The following is a 21,983-nucleotide window of genomic DNA, read 5'->3' as shown; positions in this document are numbered from 1 at the left end:
TCCTGAAGAACCTACCCCTGCCTCAGGGCTCTGCTTTGGTCCTTCTCACTGCATCATGGACAGAGATGATTCTCAGAAAATTCAAAGAGCAGTTCCTGCTCGTGTTTCTCACCTCTGCCTTCAGGTAACTGGCGCTGCTCTGTGACTAGAGGCCCAAGGAAACTGGTCGGAACCCGTTTTCCTGGCTTCTTTCAAATCACCGAACACTGTTCTGGGCCCTGAGTGGAGCGGTTTGTGAGCGTGCACGAAACCCCAGGAGTCTCAGCATCGGGCCTGCGCCCTGAAGATGCTGCCACACGGTTAGCATCTCTGCGGGATGAGCCAGCTAGACGCGCCCACGGCTCCGTCCTGGACCAGTGAGGTCCCCGCGGAGCAAGCCCCGTGGTTGCGTGGCCCATTTCAGTGAGCCCAGGTGACAGTGGCAGCATTGCAAAGCCAGGATTTGACCCTGACCGATGCTGGGTCTTCCCCATCTAATTCCTTCTCTCCAAAATGGTATCAAAAGGGCGGTTATTTTTCTGAATTTACCCAAACTCTCAAGAGTTGTGTAAGGAGGCTACTCAGCCTCCAACTGAGAACACAGTAAGCTGGTTTCAGCTTTGGCCCATGAGGAAGTGACTTCCTGGGGCACCTGGGGGGCTCAGTTAAGCATCTGACTTTTTTTTTTTTTAATGTTTTATTTATTTCTAGGAGAGAGACAGCATGAGTAGGGGAGGGTCAGAGAGAGAGGGAGTCACAGACTCTGAAACAGNATTTCTAGGAGAGAGACAGCATGAGTAGGGGAGGGTCAGAGAGAGAGGGAGTCACAGACTCTGAAACAGGCTCCAGGCTCTGAGCCGGCAGTCAGCACAGAGCCCGACGCAGGGCTCGAACCCACAAACCGTGAGATCATGACCCAAGCGAAAGTCGGACGCTTAACCGACTAAGCCACTCAGGCGCCCCAAGCATCTGACTCTTGATTTTGGCTCAGGTCATGATCTCATGGTTCATGGGATCAAGCCCTATTTCGGGCTCTCCACTGACAGCATAGAACCTGCTTGGGATTCTCTCTCTCTCCCTCCCCTGGTCACTGGCTCTCTCTCTCTCTCTCTTAAAATAAATAAACTTAAAAAGTGACTCAATCCAGTGACATTCAGAAGGATGATGGCAGGTGGTTGCAAGTGACATGAAGAGGGGCTGCTGGTGTCCCTTGGCCTGAGCGGGGAGGGCTCCCGGCTCAAGGGAATGCCCCTTTGACCGCCCCTGTTAGGGAAACACTGCCTGCCACCTCTCCTCCGTGGGCTCCTTCTGGTTGACCATCTAAGCAAGCAAACGGCTTGGCTTGTGACACCAGAGACAAGCGTCCCCCAGAATGTCGTCACAGCCAAGCGTTAGCAGCACCTTTTAGCGTTTGAAAGTTAAAACGAAAGGACAGTCAGAATAAGACACGTACTGACCACTACCGCTGCGTGGCTACGAGACTTGTTTATTACTGAGCTCCTCCTGGCCGTACAACCATGTGACAGTTAACATGCCATAAAAGTTCTCTGTTTTGAGTACTTTGGCTCATTTTAAATAGCAGGATTTAGGATTTAAAAAAAAAAAAAATGTCCACAGCCCAGGCTGTCAGATGTTTGAATCACTGTAGAAATCAGTGGTTGAGCTGAAGGCTTAAAGAGAAATATAAAAGTACAGAAAATAGTTTCCCTATCTCTTTGTTTACGGCGTTGATCTTGGAGCTGATGATGCCGGAAGGGACCGCTGCGGCCTGCTCGGGTCAGCTCTGCCTCTGTCTAAAACAGCTGGATCATTGAATCTCTTGATTTGCCGACACCAACCCATTTCACTGAAAGGGAAAAGGGTCTCTCAGCCCCAGGGTTTTGGGGTGGGGAGAGGATGGGGCGGGGGCGGGGCTCAGGCACCCACCTGCCACTCCAACGTGATTCTCCACAAACCGGATGTAGTTCTGGGCCTGCGGGGGGAGGTCTTCCCACTTCCTGGCGCCTGTGGTGTCCGCCTTCCACCCAGGCAGCGTTTCATATTCGACCTCGACCTTCTGCAGTATCTCCTGGTTCGCTGGGGAAACAAAGGGTGGGGACCGATGTCCCAAAGATGCTGGCGTCTCAAAATCCCCTTTCAGGGGCCTGCTTGCTGTGGGGCTCAGCAGCGAGGAAGGCAGGTGATGCTGTTTGGTTTTCTCAGGGTTGCGGAGTGGTTTTGGGGGACACTGGCTGTACCCCTTCCAGACCAGGGGGGACGTGTCCACCCTGGACATGGGTTTGCTAAGTGATCTGCTGGAACGTCAGCTGAGGAACTTCACAGACCCCATCGGAAATTCTAAGGCTCCTGAAGCATGAAGGTTCCTGAAAGAACTCTGTGTCCTGTTCCCAGGGCGAGGACCCTGCTCTAGCTCTGTGGCTCCTGGCGTGTGGCTCACAGTAGGTGCCAACCACCCCTTACTGATGGAAAGTGCTGGAACAGACATCTGCTTCAAGAGTCGCCATTCACATGCTCCCCTGGACCCTGGATCCCTGAGCTCACACCATACTCCTGCCGTGCCCTCTCAAAGGTCAGGGGTCAGTAGGGCCAGGGGACACATGCAGGCCCCGCAGCCACGCGGCACTGGTGGGTGGCAGCTCTGCGTGTGTGCAGAGGAGAGTGAGGGCCGCACCCCCCACCCTCAGCTGAAGGGAGGAAGCTGCTGTCCAGGAGTCCAGGAGCCTAAGTAATTGAGATCCAAGAAAACATTAGCCTTTGTACTTTTTAAAAGATTTTTAAAAGAATGGATGGACAGAAGCAGAAACCTGTTGGCTCTTAAATGGTCTGACTGGAAACTGTATTTTCTTGGGTAAAATAGTCAACTCTGTGCCTGCACAGAGCCGGCCAGGCCAGCCCACTCGGGGAGACTCCAGCGCGCCCGGGGGCTGGTCGTCGACAGCCAGTGCCTCAGTGTCCCCGGTGTGGGGGCCAGTGGGGTTGGCTCCCGCCTGTCAACCCTCTGCCGGGGGCCAGGCCTCCCTGGGGCGAGGACCTGCGTTGGCAGCCGCCAGCCTTGGACCGGCCCGGCTCCCGAGACAGGCTCTCACCCTGCACATCGAACACGCACACCCTCCCCTTCGCCAGCCTCTTCCCGCATCGGCAGATCATTCCCCACTCCTGTACCTGGGAAATAGGGGATCCTCTTCCCGTTCAGCTTGTACGAGACGCCGACCTTGACCTCGTCCAGGGCGTCCAGGATGTCCAGCTTTGTTAGGGCCAGCCTGTCCAAAAGCCAACAGAGATGCTGGAGAGGACCAGGGGAACGCGGTGGCAGACAGGCTAGGGAGCAGGACATCTGTCCGTCCATGGTCTCCTCACCTTGAGGGCCCCCACGGGACCCTGTCCTGGCGGCCCTTGCCCTATTTGCCCTCCGTCGTGGTTCTGCCTAGGGGCTTCTCTCCAGCCAGTGCCCTGGGGGACCCCAGGGGCTGGCAGCATCCCCCGCCCCTGTGCCAGCTCTTCCCGGCACAGGCCCTGGGCCCAGGGCGCCATCCTGTTTCCTCCACATTCCCTTTCCCTCCTCCCTCCCTCACGGACCAGCCCCCCAGAGCCCTTGCAGGTGGTGTCCCTGGGTTTCTGAGTCCCCGGTGGCCTTAGCGGCAGCTGCCCTCCCTCCTTGCTGCTGTGGCTCCGCCCCTCGGCGCTCAGAGCTCAGCCTCTTTGGCCCTGGGTTGCAGTGTGGGGACGGTGCTCCCTCCCACCGCCCAGCCCCAACCCTACAGACCTAACGGAGATGCAGACCCACGTCCAGCCAGGCCCAGGCCGGCCCCCACTGTGCCCGTGAGGAGGGCCGCGTGCACCCCTGTGCGCCAGCGCAACCTTCTGCGTGCGCGCTCAGCTGGCTCTGATGTTGGGGGGGGCTCCTCGTCACCCCTCGCTGTGGTCCCGCTGTGCAGAGGGGGAGACCCTGCAGCCTGCACCCCACATAACAAACACGCGGCAAGGGCTGCTTACGCGGTAAAGCCGTTAACCATGTGTGCGTATCTCAGGATCATCAGGTCCAACCAGCCACAGCGCCTTTTCCTGCCTGTGGTCACCCCCCACTCGTGGCCACGGCTCTGCAGCAGGTCCCCGATTTCCTGGACAGGAGGACAGGGTCCACGGAGCCATGAAAGGGAGCCCGCGCCTGGCTGCCTCTGTGCTCCACAGTTCTCTCTGCTGCCGCCGCCTCCCTCCCCGCCCCCCCTCCTCTAATTACTTCTCCCTCCTCCTCCCTCCTCTTCCTCCTCCAGCCTCCCACCTCTCTTCCGCCTCCCTCCCCTCCTCCCCTCCCTCCTCCCCCTCCTCCCCTCCCTCCTCCCCCTCCTCCCCTCTTCCCCTTCCTCCTCCTCTCCCTCCTCCCCTCGGGAATGTCTGAAATCACACCCCCTGACAAATCCTTCCTCACGCCTGTCCCGCTCCCCGTCCCTGGAAGGTGTGTCCTCAGCTAAGGCTCCCACTGATCGAGGGCCCTGCTGACCAGTGACACCGTGTCCTTGGTGCCTCCTCCTGAGCATGTGGAGTTGGTGGCCGAGGCAGCCTTTTGCCTCCCCTCCCCCCAGGGCCCACATGCAGGCGGTGAGGACAGAAGGGGAGCTGGCCCTGTAGCTTCGCGTCAGGGGCAAGGAGTGTGTTTATTCCTGGGTGAGATCCCCATCCCTGTCCCTGCCCCCCTGCCCCCCGAGAGCCCCCCGCTACTCTGTATGTGGCACCCGTCCCTCCCCACGCCAGTCCTCACACTCAGCTGCTCAGGACAAGAGCCTGCGCCCCTGCTGCGCAGCGTGGGCCACGCTGAGGAAAGGCGAGTGTTCTCCTGAAGGTCCCTGAGCTGCACCACAGGGGGCGCTGAGGGGGCTGTGAGGCACCCCGTGTGCTGGCAGTGCGTCCTGGGGACGCGGGGTCAGCTTCCAGGCGGTGCAAAGCCGTCGTGGCGTGCAACCTTCCGTGCCCATGTGCCTGCCTCTGCCCTTGCCCCGCGCGTCCCTGCCCACCCCGCCACGGCGCCCCCGGCACCCTCTGTGTCCCCTGCTGCGGCCCCACCGGGGCCGGGACTCACGTTGATCTGCTCAGTGGGGAAGGCGCCGATGCCCACGCGTGTGGTGTAGGCCTTCACCACGCCGTAGACCTCGCCGATGTTCTGCGGGGGGATGCCCAGGCCCGTGCACACGCCGCCCACGGTGCAGTTGGATGATGTCACGAATGGGTAGGTTCCTGCAGGACAGAAGCGGTCAGGCACTGCCCACCGCCCCTGCAGACCACCCCGGCCCGGGGCTCCCTCCTGGCGGAGGACGGTCATGGTTCGGCCTCCTGTAAGTCCCCTTGGTGGGGTCTCCAGGGCCAGTGGTCTCAGGGACCAGCCTGGGGGAGTGACCCTCAAGGTCACCGTGCGTCGGGCCGCTGTGGCTCAGGTAAGGGTCTGGGGGTGGACAGAGGAAGAAGGCGGCTCCCAGCTGGGATGGTGGGGGCCTCCCCTGCTGTACCCCGTGGCCACGGGTGGGGACAGGATGCACGGAGGGCCCACACAGTCCAAAGCACCGCTCCACCCAGCCTGCGGGGCACCCTGGGCTCAGCTCCAACCACTCTGCTTTCCTTCTAGGTCAGCCCCCTCTCCCCCTCCCAGCTGCAGCGGGAAGACTGGGGGTAGCCGCATGCCCCTCCTCACAGGCAGCCCCGTCAGCAGCCAGCCTGGCCCCCAGCAGGCACACAAGCGGGGCCCACTGGGCGCAGCTGGGCTGGGGACCTACCGAAGTCAATGTCAAGGAGGGCGGCGTTGGCACCTTCCACGAGGATTTTTTTTGGGGCGCCGTGGAGTGCTTCATACATAAAGTAGACACCGTCGCGGACCATGGGCCGGATCCGCTCAGCAAAGCCCTGTGGGGGGAGGCGGAGGGAGGCTGCAGGGGGCCAGGCCGCGCCCACCCAGCTCCAGCCCCGCCTGATGGCCTGATCCTTCCAGGACATTCCTTCCCCGCCAGGGGCCTGACCTGCACACCTGTCCCCAGACCTGGGACAGCCATGGCCCCACTTGACTCTTGTCAGTGACTCACACGAGCCTCTTCCCGCTGCCCTGGGCTGAACTGTCCCACCAACTCATCTGTCCAAGTCCTGGCCCCCAGCACCTCAGAAAGTGAGTATTTGGAGACAGGCCGTTAAAGAAGGGATCATGTTGAGGTCACTCTGGTGGCCCCTGATCCAATGTGACTGTTGTCCTCATCGGTTTGTCCCCATCCTCATTCACAGCCCCCAACATGGGCCAGGAGAAGCCAAGATCCCAGCCTTGGACACTTCTAGAAGAGCTCTGTGCTCTTCCTATCTCCCCATCCTATCCCTGACCCCATGCTGCCCCTCTATTAGTCCGCGAGGCCCCCTATCTCTCCTGCCCCAAATGGGACAGGGACAGCCTCTTTCTCCAGTATGTCCTGGGAAATTTCCCCCTTGGGCCGCTGGCCTCCTGAGGGGACCCTCCTGACCTGGCTGTCCCCAAGAAGGCCAGCCGGCCCGTACTGATGCCCCGTGACAGTGTGCTCTGTGAGCGTTCAGTGGACGTCAGACAAGGTGTCACACATCAGAGTGGGCTGCCCGGCCCGCAGGTGCCCCTGCTCTACCTTGAGCCTTTTGAGTTGACCTTCGACGTCCACTTCCAGGGTAGGGAACATGGACTGGTGCTGGTGGGCCAGGTTCTTGAATCTGCAGGGGTGACAGTGACTGCGACCCCACTCCTCACCTGGGCTTCCACGCCCTCCTCACTAGCCACGGTCCCCCCTTGGGCTGCGGACAGCTCAGGTACCTGGTGGAAAATTCATCAAAGTCCGACAGGAGGTCACAGATGCGGAGGCCCGTGCGGGCAGCTTTGGAAGAGTAGGCGGGTCCGATCCCCTTCCTCGTGGTGCCAATACTGGAAGATGGAGCGGCCATGAGCACAGGGAGCCGCCTGGCAGCCCGCTGGGGGCCCCCCGTTTTGCACGTTTGCACTGTGTAGACCCCCGGTTTGCATGCCTACAAAAAAGGGCTGAGCCGGGAGGCGCCCTTCCCAGCAGTAGCACCCAGAGTCTGGAGTGGCTGTGAGAACCCACCGGCCGGCTCTCAGGGGTCTGCGGGCTGGGGCCCTGCAAGGTGGTCCCCGGCCAGGCCTAACCCTCCCCTCGTCCCAGGCTGTGGCTCCAAGGCATCCTGTCTGCGTTTGGCCCCAGCTTCCCTCTCGCCCGGCACCGCGGATGCTGCCCTCCGTGCCTACCGGCGGATGCCACCGCCAGCCACCACCCTGGCCCTGGGCTCAGCTGATGGCGTGCTCAGCACTGCCACCTGCTGTAGCTGTGTGTGAGTGCGTGTGTGTGCACACTTGTGTGCACATGTGTGGCAAGTGAGCATGCCACTTGGCAAGCAAGGACGGCCATCGCTACACAGTGTCCTGGCTTTGAGAGCCAGTCCCTGGCACACTCTCATGAGTATCTTTGGAGGACAGAGGAATGGCCGTTGGTGCTGGGGGCGGGGGAGGGGGCAAGGGTTTGGGTGCTCTGGTGAAGCTGTGGCCCGTGTGTGTGTGTGTGTGTGTGTGCGCACACGTGCGCTTGCGCGGTGGGGCTGGCTGGGCACCAGCAGTCCTCGTGGCTTCCAGAGGACCCCGGTCCCCTCTCCACACACCCCAGAGCCCCCAGACTCGAAAGCTCCCGGAGATACTCACTTCTTCCCCTCCTGGGCTTGTCGTTGCACTTCCTGTAGCCCGTCGACCGCCTGGTGAAAGTCAAACACTGCCCGGCCAGGCCAGGGTCCCGAGATGGGGACACACACAGGGTTAAGGGCCTCCCCTGCACACGCCTGACCGCCCGGGACAGGTGGTCCAGTTTGAAAAGGGACATACTGGGATCTGGCCTCCACCCAGCACAGGCTCACGCCTGACCGTGAGTCCCTCGGGCCTGTTTCCCCATTTGCCAACGGGGAACAGTGAACCTCACCCACCGCCCACTTTGAGGTTCTTCGAGAAGGCCCCTTGGAGCTATGCGTGCCCATCCTCCCGGGGCAGAGGCCTCTGCAGTGGGGGCGTGGCTCACATGGCAGGTGGGTGGTGCTTACCCAGGTGGGCGCGGTCAGAGATGATGAGCCTCTTCTCCCAGTCCTTCAGCCCTGCGGCCACGGGCAGGCCGTCAGCCTTCACCGCAGCTGGCCCAGCTCCCACCCAGGGCAGGGGTCCACAGAGGCCCCCCGAGGTGTGCCCTCCCCTCACGGGCTCTCCCCCCCGCCCCCCGCAAGACGCCCCCCGCATCTCCCTGCAGGGCCTCTGTCCTGGCACTTCCTGCTGCTCATGTCCCAGGGTCAGGTTCCCGCGGACCCTTCCGGCTCCTGCCCTGAACTTGAGCTCTGAGGCAGAGACACGCTTCCTCCTTGGACGCCATCAGGGTGTCAGGGCTGTGGCCTCTGGACAGCCATCACAGGGCGCTGTTGCCCAGACGCCGGGCTGGTGGCCTCGCTCTAGCCCCTGCCTGCCTCCTGCTCCCAGAAACCACAACCTTCCTGCAGGTGTGATGGGCCCATTGGTCTCCGAGTCTTGGCTGGGGGGCTGCATCGAAAACCAGGTCCCAGGGCCCCTGCGTGACTTCCTGGAGGTGAGCCTCCAGGGCCACCTGTCCCCTGTGTCGTGAAAGCACCTTACAAACACTGAGGCCCACAGCCAGTTTGGGGACTTAGGCTGCCTTGCTCTTTGCGTCCTGAGCGAAGTCGGGTTTCCTGCAGGGCCCGGCCAGTCAGGGAGACCCCGCCCCAGAGCCGGGGACCCACCTTTCTTCTCATTCTTTTCTGCTTCTTCAAACAAGCCAGGTAAGTGAACCACCACCCCGTTGCCTGCAACACACGACAGGGAACTGGATGGAATGGCGGACCCTGGTGGGTTCGGTGAGAACGTCACGCGCGCGCGCTCACGCTCCCCGCAGCCGTGTTCGCTGGGCCCCGGACGCGAGGCAGGTGTCCGCCCGGGCTGAGCGGGAAGCGGGCTGGGCTCCCGCCGCACGCTGGGATCGCGCGCAGCCGCACAACGCGAGGACATTGGGACCTGCTGCAGCCACGGGCCGCGGGGACGTGCCGTCGCGTGCAACTGCCGGGTCGCCGAAGGACACAGTGCGGCCCACTCACACGAGGTGCCCAGAGGACTCACATTTGTAGAGACAGAAAGTATGCGCAGGTACCAGGGGCTGGCGGTGAGTGTTTAGTGGGGACACAGCCGTCGGTGGGGGAGACGGTGGAAGGTTCTGCGGACAGAACTGGTGGGTGCGCCACAGCATGGACTGTTTAATGCCGCTGAGCCCCGTGCCGAAAGGTGGCCAAGACGGGACGTTTGTGTCGTACACATTTATTACAGTAGAGACGACACGGCCCAAACAGGACAAAAGCCAGCATGGAGTGTGTACAGAGCCGACCGCGGGTGGTCGCTGCGGCTGCCGCGGGGGGTGGCAGGGCTCCAGCGAGTGGCCTCAGGACGCCTCTCCCAGTGATGACAACGTCCTAAAGCTGAGGTGTGGTGGCGGCTACACGATTGTCGGGAATTTCACGGCACGTAAATTACACGTCGGTAAAGCCGCTTACAGCTGGTTTGAGCGGCGGGGAAGCGGGAAAGCGTGAGCAACACAGTCCCAACCGAGCGGGGGCCAAACGGGGCCTCGGGGAGCCGTGCTGTGACGGGCAGGGACGGAGGCCCAGAGTGGGAAGGTGGCTCGCCCCAGGTCACACAGCACCTTGGTGTGGGGTCCAGACTAACTCGAAATGTAAGCCCTTTTCTCTTGGGCCAAAGGCAGTGGGGCCGGGCCACCTGCTGCCTTCCCAGGAGGAGCGCCTTCCGGCCCCGGTCCCCCAGGGCTTCCGGCGGCACAGGCTCGGCCAAGGCAGACGGGACACGGGTCCAGGTGGGAGTGGCTCCGAGGCTACGCAGTCTGTGCCCAGTACAAAAGGTCACCTAAATGCCACGGCGTCCCGAGATGACCACGTGGCAGGGGCCCAGGCAGTGTCGCAAGCTGACGGGCACTGTGTGAGCTCTGGCACGTTCTGCCCCTGGCCCAGCACGCCGCTGGCCCCGGCCCGGCTCCTGCGGGCACAGCCCCTCCGCTGAACTGGTGCCTCCTGGGCCTTGTTTCCTGCCAAGTGGGGCCCAGGGCCTGGCTGCAGCAGGGCCTCACCTGCGGGAGGTCCCCTCGCTGTCCTCGCCCCCTGCAGGGGACCCCCCCTGCACTCCCGCATACTCTCCTCTGCCCAGCCCCGCCTGAGCACACACAGCCCTCAGCCGGCACCTCCCTTCCTCTGCCCGCCACCGTGCCCTCCCTGGGCTAACGCCGCAGCTGCAGACTACGCTTCCCAGCCGGGCAGGGGAGAGGCAGGGGCAGGTACGTCCCCAGCGTGGGCCTGCTACGTCCTGGAAGGAGCCGGAGAAAAAGTCCCTGACGCTGTGGGAGGGTGTCCCAGGGCCTCGGCCGGGGCAGGGGGCTCAGGCTAAGAGCTGAGGGCAGCACGGGCGGTCCACCAGTGGCCGGGAGGGAGGGAGGGCCGAGAAAGAGAGACAAACAGACAGAGACAAAGAGAAACAGAGAGCAGGAGACTCCACAGTCCTGGAAGGGCAGGGAAGGTCCCGGCCCCGAGGGTGGGCCGTGCTTTGGGGCGTCAGCGGCGAGAAGGCTGGGCCTCCATGCAGGCAGCAGGAGTCTGGCCATTGTTCACACGCGCGCACACACTTGCCTGCACACATGCACGTCCCCATCCACATAGCACACTTGCTCACACACACACAGGTGTGCAAACACTCATGTTCACCTCCACAGGTGCAAACGTGCCATACGTGCATCTTGGACGGGCCTCCCGCGCCCCCCTGTCCGGCCCAGCCCCACATGGCACCCGGGCCCGTCTCGCCGGCACACTCGGGACTCGCCGGGCGGGGGGACACTCACCGATGAAGGACAGGGCCTTGGTGTTGATGATGCCGCTGGGCAGCAGGTGGAAGTCGTACTCCCTGCCGTCCACCACCACCGTGTGGCCAGCGTTGTTGCCGCCCTGGGGACAGAGACCCGGCTGAGTGTGCGGGAGCCTCAGGGCTGGGGCCTACCTGGGGGAGCCTGGCAGCCTCACTCCAGCCCAGCTGCAGGCATGGGTGCTCGGGGGCCGCCTCCCCCAGGGGCCGCAGGACGCTGTCCACGCTTGGACTTGGGGCATCTGGTGTGGTGGGTGGCTCTGATCTGGGTCTGGAGTGTGCTGGGTTGGTGACCCACTCCACGGAGGAGGTGCAGGGGCCTGGCCAGGGGCTGGGTTGGAGAGGGGCTGGTCCAGCCGGCCCCCCAGCCCCCCAGAACCCCCTTGTGGCCATGCCCCTGGGAGGCCAGCTTGGCAGAGGCCCCCAGAGCTGCTTATAACCCCACTCCAACTATGAGCCCCTCCGAGAGGTCCCTCCTGTGATGCAGGAATGAGGGGCCGACCCTTCCGGGAAGCAGAACCCCAGGCCCCCACAGCCTGAGCTCCGCAGGGGCTGGCTGGGGTGGGTGGGGAGCCCCGGGGAGCCCCAGCTCCAGGAGGGATGTCCAGCCTCCTGTCCCCACCAGCAGAGGGCACTGTGGGCACTTGGGCTGCCCCTGGGGCGGGTAAGCCTGCTGGCTGGTGCCCCAGGCGGGGCCCCACCATCCAGCCCTCATCTGCCTCATCTCCGCAGAAGCACAGGCTAACCCGCGGGGCCTCTCCCCGCCACCGTGCTCCAGCCTCGCAACGCGGGCGGGGGGCTCGATCTTGCCCACCCCAGGCAGGTCTGGATGCCGGCCGCCTCCTCCCCCCGCCCCCTGACAGGAGCACTGCTCTTCCCAGCCCCTCCCCAAAATGGGGGGTGCGGCAGGGCGCCTGGGGACAGCAAGGGGCAGGCACCAGAGACCCCCCAGGCCCGAGGCCTTCCCTCCCACACTTCACATGATGCATCGGTACGCTAGTGCGTCTCCCGGACTCCCACACAGCCCTCCGCCCCCCTCACCTCTGTGAGCTGTACCCCCTGTCCCACTGGGCCCCGCGAGAATGCAGTTCCTTGCGGGGCCCCAGACACCCCGGCACCCCGCTTATTTAGTGCTGCCTGGACACGGCGTGGAGGACCCTCTCTAGCAGACCCCTGGGGTCCGCACGACCCAGGACCAGGTGGTGTCCCCAGGGGCCTTGTGGCCAGCCGGGGCCGAGCCGCCCTGGGTCAGGCAGTCGGCTGTGGGAACCAGCTGCAGGCTCCCAGCAGATGGTGGAAAGGAATGGGCTGCCCTGTGGGGAGCAGACGGGAAGAGTGACGGGGCGGTGGGGGCCTGGGAGCCCAGGGGGTGTCCCACAAGCGAGGGCAGGAGGGCAGCACCAGACCGCAGGGGGCTCAGGACAGAAACGGTGCTGGGAGGTGACCTGGGGGGCTGCCACAGACAGGAGATGGGAGGGACCCAGAGGGGCCTCAGGAGGGAAGGAGACGAAGCTGGCAGATGCTGGCGGGCTGGGGGTGGGGGGGAGGGTAGCGTGGGCAGGGGCTCGGCCTCAGAGGCACACCCCGTCCTTGCTCCGCCCCGGCCTCAGCTCCTGTGTCCTGACCCCTCACACCGGCCCCTGCACACATCCACACGCGAGTTCGTGCCCAGTCACAACTGCCGCCATGGAAAGGGTGGCTGGGGGGCGTGGTCTCCGTCCGCAGGTGGGGCCCCTGAGATCCCAAGCAACGGGACTGCAGCCGGATCCAGGCTGGACCGGACTCAGCTGCCTCTCTGCAGACACCTGCTCCCCCATGACCACTTCCTGCACCCCCCACCGGCTGGGTCCAGGCACCCGCCTCCCTCCCCGCCCTCCCTGTGCCGAGAGCCAGGGTCAGCTGGCCCCAGGACACACGCACATTCACAGACAAGAAGTGCCGTCCAGCACACCCCCACCTTTGTTTGGGGTAAACACGGGCACCTAGGAACAGGCACAGGCCGTCATGGGCCAGGGGGCGTCAGGTGACGCTGCCAGCTGCAGGCCCGCACGTCAGACCACAGTCCTCTCCCGGGGGCGTGAGCAGCCCAGGAGGCCGAGCCCGGGGCTGGCTGACCTGCAGGGAGCACCCCTGAGAGCTCCAGGGGACTGTCCCAGAGACCCCGGCCGTGCTCCCCCAGGTCACACGCTGGCCAGGGCTGAGGTCGGGGCAGGAACGCCCCACGCACCCTCCTTAGATGGTGGCCCGGGTGCTGTCTGTAGTCTGTAGGCCCCGGGACAGCTCGTACCTGCTTTGGAAAACCCTTGGAGGGAGGAGCCTGTCCAGGGCCCCGGGGAGACACGGGTGAGGACCTGTGGGCTCGTTTGCGGGGACTGCCTCCTGGGCGGCTCCTCTCAGCCTCCCTGTCCCAGGGCCAGGCTCCCGAGGCTCTGTGCCCTGGGAGAGTGAGCACAGACCACCCTGAACTCAGGGCGGCCGGGGTCGGCAGGGTGGGGGCATTCCTAGACCTCAGTTTCACTGCCTGAAGCTGGCCTCCCCCTACCCTGGTGCCCCTGGGGGCTGGCAAGCCAGGTGGGAGTGGGGCACAGGTGCAGGGCATGGGGTGGCCTTAGGGGGATCTGCGGTGGGGGCTCGGGTCAGGCCCAGCTCCACTCCCACCGCCCCCGCCCGGCCTGTTGGGTCACTCACAGACGCCCCTGCCGGTGGCCTTCCTGGAGGAGGAGATCTAAGAAAGGGGGGCTCTCTCCCCCCTGGACACGGGAGCAGAACCAAGGCAAGGCTGGCCCACTGGGGAATCTGACCAGGTCTGACCCCCTTGCCGAAGCTCAGCAGGACGGGGCCCAGGCCCCGCGGGGAGCCTCTCCATGGGCTGCTCGGGCTGAGTGTGTGCCGGCCGCAGGGCAGCTGTTCTAGAGCCCGCCCTGCCCCGTGTGCCCTCTTCTGCCCTCCTTGCCATCTCCATGCTGATGCAGCCTTGAGAGCCCGCTCCGAATCCCCACCAGGCCCCAAAACCCAGGGGACAGAGAGCCCCTCCCTCCAGGAGGCCCCGGCGGCCCCCCTGAAGCGCCTGCAGTGCAGCTCCTGGGGGCCGTTTCCGGGCCTGAGGGACCCACTCCTGCAGCTCCCGGGCCCCCAAGTCTGGTCCGGTGCCCGCAGGCCTTGGGAACGCTGACAGGGGCTTGGCTGGCTCAGGGGATCATCCGCTGTTCAGGGACATCACCTCCTCGGAGGCAGCCAGGGGAGGGCTGGGAGCCTGCATGGGGGGCAGGGGAAAGGGTGTCCCTGGGGCGTCCCCCCACCCGCAGGGCTGTGGCTGCTCCTCCATCCGCACCACCCCTGCCTGGCCCAGCTGCCGGGTGCCTCTCCACACCCCTCCTGGCCTCCACGGTCCACACCCACAGGGCTCTGTGTGGCTGCCCTGGGGAGGGAGGCTTGTCAACGGCATGTGCACCCGATGTCCAGCATCCCTCCTCATCCCTGCCCCCCCCCCCGCCCCGTTCTCCAGCCCTCGGCCCTGGCAGGCGCCCTGCTGTTTGGAAGGCCTTCTGCTGACCTCTGATCTGCCAGGGCCCGACCCCTACAACCTGCTCGGCCACCACCCCTCCCGTTGTCTCTGAATCCCCAGCTACCCGGGTCCCCACGCTGCTCTGGACGGCTGGTTTGGCCACAGTGCCCTCTCGGCTCCGGCTCCCAGGGAGGCACCAGCCTGGCCGTCTGTCCTGCCATGCAGTCCCCTGCCCTCCCCAGCCCTGCCATCGTCAGTGTTGAGGGGCCCTGAGCCCCAGACTCCCCTTCTCCCCGACGTCCCTGACTGTTTTGCAGACAGCCCCGCCCCCGCCGCTGCAGCCAGAGCCTGCCTGTCCTCACTCTGGACAGCTGGTGCCAGCTCCTCCGCCCGCGTCCCTCCCCAGCCCTGGCCCACGTCCCGGACAAGTGGGCACCAGAAGCAGGGAGGTGAGCATGGGCGGGGGGGCGGGGCAGCTTCTCTGAGGCTGTGGAGTCCCCACCACCAGGCCCCCAAACCTAGGGGACAGAGAGGCCGTGGGCCAGCCCCGGTGTGCTTGGGGTCTGGTTGGGTCTGGTCTGGGTCCGGGACTGCAGAGTGGAGGTTTTATCACGACACACAGCAGGGGGCCAGAGGGTGGAGAGGCCTGGGGAGGGCCACCTGGGCATTGCTTCACCAGGTCTCTGTCTGCCGGCCAGCTCCTTCGCGGGTTCACTCACTCAACCCAAACAAAAAGTAGCCCTCTGCTCAGTGAGGCACCGGGCGGGGGCTGGGAGGAAGGTCCTGGGCTCCAGGCCTCACCTGCCGGGGCCACCAAGGGCTGTGTGACCTGGCAGGCCCTCCCTCCAGAGCCGCCGCTGGGTGGCCAGTGCCGCGTCAGAGGGTGCAGACGTGCAGGGGACCTGCTTCTGGAAGTCACACCGGGCACTCCAGGCCCCTGTCCCCGTGAGGGCCCTGACCAGCCTGGGGTTCCAGGTGAGGTGTGTCCTGACATCCATCCGGGGAGACGGGTCCCAGAGCAGCAGCAGCAAGCCGCAGGGCGTGGCCCCTCAACCGCAGCGGCCACCGTGTGCGCACCAGGCCTCTCCGCCACCCGCTCAAGGCCACTGGCCCTTCCCGGGGGGACTGGCTGCACTAGAGCGGAAACCAGGGGAGAGCCAGCACAGCACCCTCGTACTGAGCGCGGCCGCACAGGGAGCCCGGTTAACACTGCAGCCGGAACGAGGGATTGTAAATCTTGACCTTGGCGGTCCTGGGAGGGGGACCCGGAGCCTTCTGACCAAAGTAACTGTGGAAGTGGAGGGAGGGTTGAGCTGAGCGGCTGGCTCCGCGGGCCTGGGGCGGCGTCCAGGCTGCGGGTGGGATCAAGCAGCAGGAAGGACACTGACAGAGAGAGGCCGCAGGAGGTGTGGGGGTTCGTGGGGGGGCCGAGTGTCCGTGCAGGGAGCAGAGACAGGGATGCCAGCGCCACAGCAGGCCCCCAGGGGCCCCCAGGGGCTGCTGCGACGTGGCCCAGAGGGAGCCTGCCCTGCCAAGAGCAAAGGGAGGCCCCGGGGGACCCAAAGCAGCCCCCCCGAGACCCAGAACGCTGGGCACGGATGAGGGACTGCGGGGTGGGGGCTGGGGGGGGGCATGAAGGCCCGGAGGGCACGGAGCGGGGGCACGAAGTATCTGTTCAGTGAGAAGGGACCAGCCCCCAAAGGGCGGGAGGAGGCCAAGCCTGAGACCCTGGACAGTAAGGGAGGTCGTGTGGGAGTCCTGGGGCGCTGACCACAGGCCTCCCACGACGGATGGCTGACCACAGGCACCTCCCACGGGGTGCAGGTGGCCCCAGACCGCGAGGGCCACGGAGGGCTTCCCGGGTGTACAGACTGGGAGGCGGGAGGAGACCAGCCTGCTGGTGTGGAGGGGCAGCAGAGCAGCGGCAGCGTGCAGCCAGCCAGCGCGTGGGGGACGCGGCTGCCACTCAGGACGGCCCCGGGCCCAAGTGACGGGCCAGGTGACCCTTCTGGTCACTGGGGCTGGCCGGCCTCAGCCCTTCCAGGCAGCCGCCCAGATGGACTCCCGGCCTGGCCCGCCCTGCACACTACACGGGCCCGCTTCCCTGGGCCCCTCGCTCCCACGTGCCACCCCGCTCCCGGCTCCGTGTGGCTCTGTCACCTGATGGCCGTGACTTTGGGCTTCATGTATTCACACCCTGAGGAGGAGGCCGCCTTCCCCAGGGCAAAGGCTGGCCCCTCGCCGTGCAGCCGGACACCAGGGCTGTCTCCACGGCTGTGTGGCACACGTGAGGGCCCACACATGCCGCTTACTCTCACTCCTCAACTTTTCTGGGCCTCACTTTCCCTGCTTCCCCCGCTTGTGGGGAGGTTGGAGGGGAGGGGGCGCTGCGGGCTCCTCCCCACATGGACGGCTGGGGCTCCTACAGGCGGAGACACGTCTGATCCCGTCTGAGAAGTCAGATGGGGGCCGGTGCCCAGTGGGCCCTCAGGGCAGCTGACGGGCTTCCAGCCTGCTCTGCCCTTGGCTGGTCCTGTCCAGGACTCTGGCCAGTGACAGACCGGAGGGGGGGGCCTGGCCTGCTGACCGAGGTGGCAGAGCAGGGAGGTCCCGCTCCAGAACCATTTCCAGAACCAGGGGAGCACACAAAGCCCCCCCCCCCCAGTCTTTTCAGGAGGGAGACGGGCCCCAGACACACGGGAGAGGCTCCCTGGGGCCGGCAGGTTACATGCAGGGCCGAGGCGCCGTGTGTCCAGAAGCAGGGGACAAGGGCACCTAGCTCGTGTAGCGGGGTACCTGGGGACTGCCTCTGTCCCCTGGAGGCTCTCAGGGGACAGGAATGGTTCGCTGGCCCAGCTCAGGGCAGAGAGGGTGTGAGCCTCTCACAATCCCACCCCAGGAAGCACCTTCCAGGAACCCACTGCCCGGAGGGGGCCCAGAGAGCGGCTGACGTGTGCCGAGAGACAAGCGTTGGGCTCCCCCTTCCCCGGGGCCATGCCCCAGCCTAAGCCCTGCTGGCAGGGGCCGGGGGAAAGACTACAGACCAGGCCGAGGAGCTCGGGGGGTGTCCCCTCCCCTTTTGGGGCAGCATTTCTGGGCACGGCTCCAAACTGCTTCAAAGCCACAGCCTGCGGCCTAACGCCCGCCCGCCTGTCTGGGCCCTGAGCTGTCACCCAGCAGCCTGGCTCTGCCCCTGGTGCAGGGGGCAGTGTGCAGAGAGCCCACAGCTGGCAGTGCCCACCCTGAGCCCTTGGGGAAAGAGCCTGTCTGGCTCTCCGGTGGTGCTGCCAGCCACCGGGTCACCCTGGCCGGCTGTGTGCGGCCCCTCCCTTTCCCCCTGAGTCTGGTCGGGACCCTCCTTGCCCCTGGTGTGTCTTCCTTCAGGTCCTGGCCCCAGGGCCACCCCCCGGCCAGCTCTGTGCCAGATCCAGACAGGAGGAGAGGGCAGTGTCTCAGACCAGACAGGCGGGGGCGCCACCCCACCCCCACGCGGAGGGCCCAGCGCCACACCCAGGGCGCCCCACCCCACCCTGGGGGGATCAGGTGTGCCCAGCTCAGCACTTGTATTTATAGCTCTGCCCTGGCCCCCGCCTTGGGGGGTGGGGCTGGGCGGGGGAGGCGGTCCCTGGGGGAGGGGCAGGGGAGGGGGGTAGAGAGTGTGCAGGGGTCCCAGGTGTCCAGGAAGGGAAGGTATCTAGGAGGCGTGTCCAGGTCAGGGCCGGGAGGACAGGGTCCCCGGGTGCGAGGGGAGGAGGGGGCTTGCTGGGGGGGGGGCCCCGCACCTGGCAGCGGCTGATGATGTCGGCGTCCGTGGCCAGGAGGTCCACCACCTTGCCTTTGCCCTCGTCCCCCCACTGCGCGCCCAGCACCACGGTCACCCGGGAACCAGTCGCCGCCGCCTCCTGCTGCAGCCGCCCCCGCTTGATGCCGCCCGTGCCGGGGGGTCGGTCATTGGAGGAGGCTCGGGTCCCCGACATGCTGGTTTGGCTCCTCGGCTGCGCTGGGCCACGGGAGGGCCTGGCCGCTGCACCATTAAAAGGAGCCGGCCCGGGGTAGGGGGCGGGCCGGGGGCGGGCCCGGCCGGTGCGGTGGCGCCTCTTGGTGACCTCCAGGCCGCCAGTCCCGCCCCGCGCCCGCCCAGCCACCACCGGGGAGCCCAGCTGGGCCGCAGACGCTTACTCACAGAGGTGGGGGCCCAAAGACAGAGAGAGTGCTCCGCAGTGCAGGTTTCTCCCTGGGGGAACGCGAATGGGGGCATCTGCGTTCCCCCCGCCCAGGCAGGACCCGGGTCCGCACTGCACCGGGTCCCCACCAGGCCTCTGATCTCAGGATTTCAGGAACTCCAGCGTGGGAGTGCTGCTTGTAAAAGGGGCGCCATGTCCTCACACGCCACCTGGAGGGGCAGCATCCTGGGGGCTCGCTGCGCACCTGCCCTGAGCTGAACCTGCTCCCTGGAGTGAAGTGCGCACTCTGGTGGCCACAGAGAGAGCGCGCGGCGGTCCCCACCCGGCACACCCACGCCTGGTCTCAGGGGCTGTGTGTCCAGCATGGGGGCGGGTGGGCTCCACCGGGCTGTGCCGCCTTCGGTCCCAGGGCCCTAGATCCAGGGACACAGGACCGCTGATGGCAGAGTCCCCTGGCCAGTGGAGAAACAGCCAGGGATGCTGGCCAGCCCCACACCAGACCCCTTCCTGCCCCAGCCTGCGCGGGGACTGGGTTTCCGGAGAGGATCTGCATCCGTCTGCTGGGCTCCCGTGCTCCCAGCTGGGTGCCCGGGAGCCTCCCTGGACCGCCGACATCCTGAGTGGACTGGGGTTTGGGCGTGGCTCCCCCCTCCTCCCCCTCCCACCTCCACTGGGAGAAGGGGCCAGGCATGGGCCTGGGGGCAGGAGTGCACTCTTAGCCTCTCACCCGGTTCCCCCTGGGGGTGGGCAGAGGGCCCCAGAGCCCAGCACCAACCTCTGGGCAGGGCTCAGAGGGCCGCTGGGCTCTGCGGGCTCCGCGGGCTCCTGCCCCGGGACCGGAGCGCCCACGGAGGAAGAGAGCAGACTCTGGCTGCCACACACAGCCCCTCACAGAAAGACCTGGCACAGGACTGCCTGCCAGCCTGCCCCTCGTTTGCCCCCTCCTCCCCTCCCCCCCGGGGGCCCCGGCTGGGCTCTCTATGCTGCCTAGACCCTCCTCTCTCACACGGGAGCACAGGGCACACGGGCAGTTCCTTCCCCTGGCACTGCTGTGGGGTAAACGCCAGAGTGCGGGTTATAGGTGGGGTGCAAGGGGCAGGCCTCCCGGCCTCGGCCTCCACAGATGACAGCCCCCCCCACCCAGTGGCAGCGTGCGGGAAGTAGCTGGACACGGGCAGGCGGGCTGCCTTCTAGAAGGCCAGGCCAGGCCAGGCGGAGCCGCCCGAAGGTGGGGCGCAAGGTCTCCTGTGGCCTGGAGGGGCTGTGGCGGGGGGAGAGGGGGGGCTTGGTTGTTTCTGGGAGTGAGGGGGTGGGAGAGGGACTGGCTATGTAGACACCAGGCAGAAAGGCAGGATTGCAGCAGAAGGAACCACGAAGGTGGGAAGGGTTTGCATTTCCAGAAGGAGTGCAGAGGGGAGGATAGACGGCTGGAGTCACATCAGATGGGGGTGCTCCTCTCTGCGGAAGGGGGTGCTGGCTTGGAGCCCTTCCTGAGGGAGACCAGGGCTGGGCGGGTCAGCGTGGGGGTTCACACGGGATCTGCACGGCCCATCGCTGGCCAGCAGGGGCACCGACTCCCCCAAGCCCTGGTCTATAAATAGCCGGAGGGCCTGGGGGCGGGGGTGTCGGGCTTTTCTATAAAAAGCCCTGTCCTGGCCCAGCAGGTCACGCTGCCCTGCCTGAATTAGAACACACCCCCCTGCGGCCTGTGCACAGTGGGCCGGGCACCAGGGTGGCGGCAGAGCAGGTCAGCAAGCTCGGGGGACTCACTGTGTTAGCTCGGGCTCAGCCCCGTGGGGTTCCCACTCTCCAGGGCCACGGGCCCCCCGGAACCACATCACGCACAGTGGTCCAGGACACAGACACCACGGACGCCTGCACAGCAGGGGCGCAGGCGGACAGTGCGCCGCAGGGGTGAAGATGGCGGGGGGGGGGGGGGGGGGGGGGNTGGAGCCCTTCCTGAGGGAGACCAGGGCTGGGCGGGTCAGCGTGGGGGTTCACACGGGATCTGCACGGCCCATCGCTGGCCAGCAGGGGCACCGACTCCCCCAAGCCCTGGTCTATAAATAGCCGGAGGGCCTGGGGGCGGGGGTGTCGGGCTTTTCTATAAAAAGCCCTGTCCTGGCCCAGCAGGTCACGCTGCCCTGCCTGAATTAGAACACACCCCCCTGCGGCCTGTGCACAGTGGGCCGGGCACCAGGGTGGCGGCAGAGCAGGTCAGCAAGCTCGGGGGACTCACTGTGTTAGCTCGGGCTCAGCCCCGTGGGGTTCCCACTCTCCAGGGCCACGGGCGGACAGGAACCACATCACGCACAGTGGTCCAGGACACAGACACCACGGACGCCCCGCAGGTGTGAAGATGGGGGGGCAGTGCGCCGCAGGGGTGAAGACGGCGGGGGCGGGGCGGACAGTGCGCTGCAGGGGTGAAGGGGGCGGGGGCAGGGCGGACAGGCGCCGCAGGGGTGAAGATGGCGGGGGGCGGGTTGGGAAACAGTGCACCGCAGGTGTGAAGATGGGGGGGACAGTGCGCCGCAGGGGTGAAGACGGCGGGGGCGGGGCGGACAGTGCGCTGCAGGGGTGAAGGGGGCGGGGGCGGGGCGGACAGGCGCCGCAGGGGTGAAGATGGGGGGGGGTTGGGAAACAGTGCACCGCCGGTGTGAAGATGGGGGGACAGTGCGCCGCAGGGGTGAAGACGGCGGGGGCGGGGGGCAGACAGAGCGCCGCAGAGGTGAAGCCTGGCCGGTGACGCGCGGAGCACGCGCGCACACGAGCACGTGTGCGCTTCCCGCCGCAGCAACGCGGGGCGGTGCGCACCACGCGTGAGAGGGTGAGGCCCGGCCACACGGCGGGATCCTGCTCAGCCAGGAAAAGCAGTGGAGTCCCGACACGCGCTGCGACTCGGAGGAGTCCCGGGAACACGCTGCGTGGACGCAGCCAGTCACCAAAGGCCACGTACTGCGATTCCGCTTATACGAAAGATCCACAGAAAGCAGGTCCGCGGAGACAGCAGATTTGGGGACTGGGGAGGGGGCGGGGAGTGACCGCTGCGAGAACTTTTGGGGGTCGGTGGAAGGTTCTAGGACTGGATCGTGGTGCTTGGACGCCTCCTCCATCTGCTGAAAAGTCACCGAATTACTCACAGCGGGTGAGACGCATGTCGGCGAATTCTGCCCGAGAGCCGCGCTCGCCTCACGCGCCCTCGGGGGTGTTGTCGGCCTGCCCTGCCCCGTTCCGGGTGCTCCTGGGAGCAGCCGCCCCCGCCCCGGCCCCTCACAGCGGCTGGGCCTCCGCCCCTCGGGCACTGCCCGCCCTGCACCCTCGCCCGCAGCTTCTGGACACCACGCGCACTCGCTGG

At 65.9% G+C, this 21,983-nt stretch overlaps 1 protein-coding gene across 2 annotated transcripts; it reads right to left on the bottom strand.

Moving 5' to 3' along the window:
• Positions 1 to 1,447: 1,447 nt before the first annotated feature.
• On the bottom strand, positions 1,448 to 18,849 carry ADSS1 (adenylosuccinate synthase 1). Of its 2 annotated transcripts, none has more exons than XM_039255795.1 (13): positions 18,628 to 18,849; positions 10,920 to 11,022; positions 8,770 to 8,832; positions 8,068 to 8,118; positions 7,679 to 7,745; positions 6,785 to 6,892; positions 6,603 to 6,684; positions 5,742 to 5,868; positions 5,054 to 5,208; positions 3,973 to 4,097; positions 3,142 to 3,239; positions 1,906 to 2,055; positions 1,448 to 1,825 (listed from the first exon to the last, which is right to left on the bottom strand). In XM_039255795.1, exons 1-13 carry the CDS (start codon positions 18,700 to 18,702, stop codon positions 1,773 to 1,775), a joined length of 1,257 nt encoding a protein of 418 aa, XP_039111726.1. In that variant the 5' UTR covers positions 18,703 to 18,849; the 3' UTR covers positions 1,448 to 1,772. The 2 variants fall into 2 exon arrangements, with proteins under 2 accessions (XP_039111726.1, XP_039111725.1); XM_039255794.1 differs by lacking the exon at positions 18,628 to 18,849 and adding an exon at positions 18,227 to 18,427.
• Between the last annotated feature and the right edge of the window lie 3,134 nt (positions 18,850 to 21,983).

This window comes from Hyaena hyaena, unplaced genomic scaffold (assembly GCF_003009895.1).
Source record: "Hyaena hyaena isolate Hyena2069 unplaced genomic scaffold, ASM300989v1 scaffold_546, whole genome shotgun sequence".
NCBI classification, from domain to species: Eukaryota; Metazoa; Chordata; class Mammalia; order Carnivora; family Hyaenidae; genus Hyaena; species Hyaena hyaena.
This window is presented reverse-complemented; position numbering and strand designations above follow the sequence as displayed.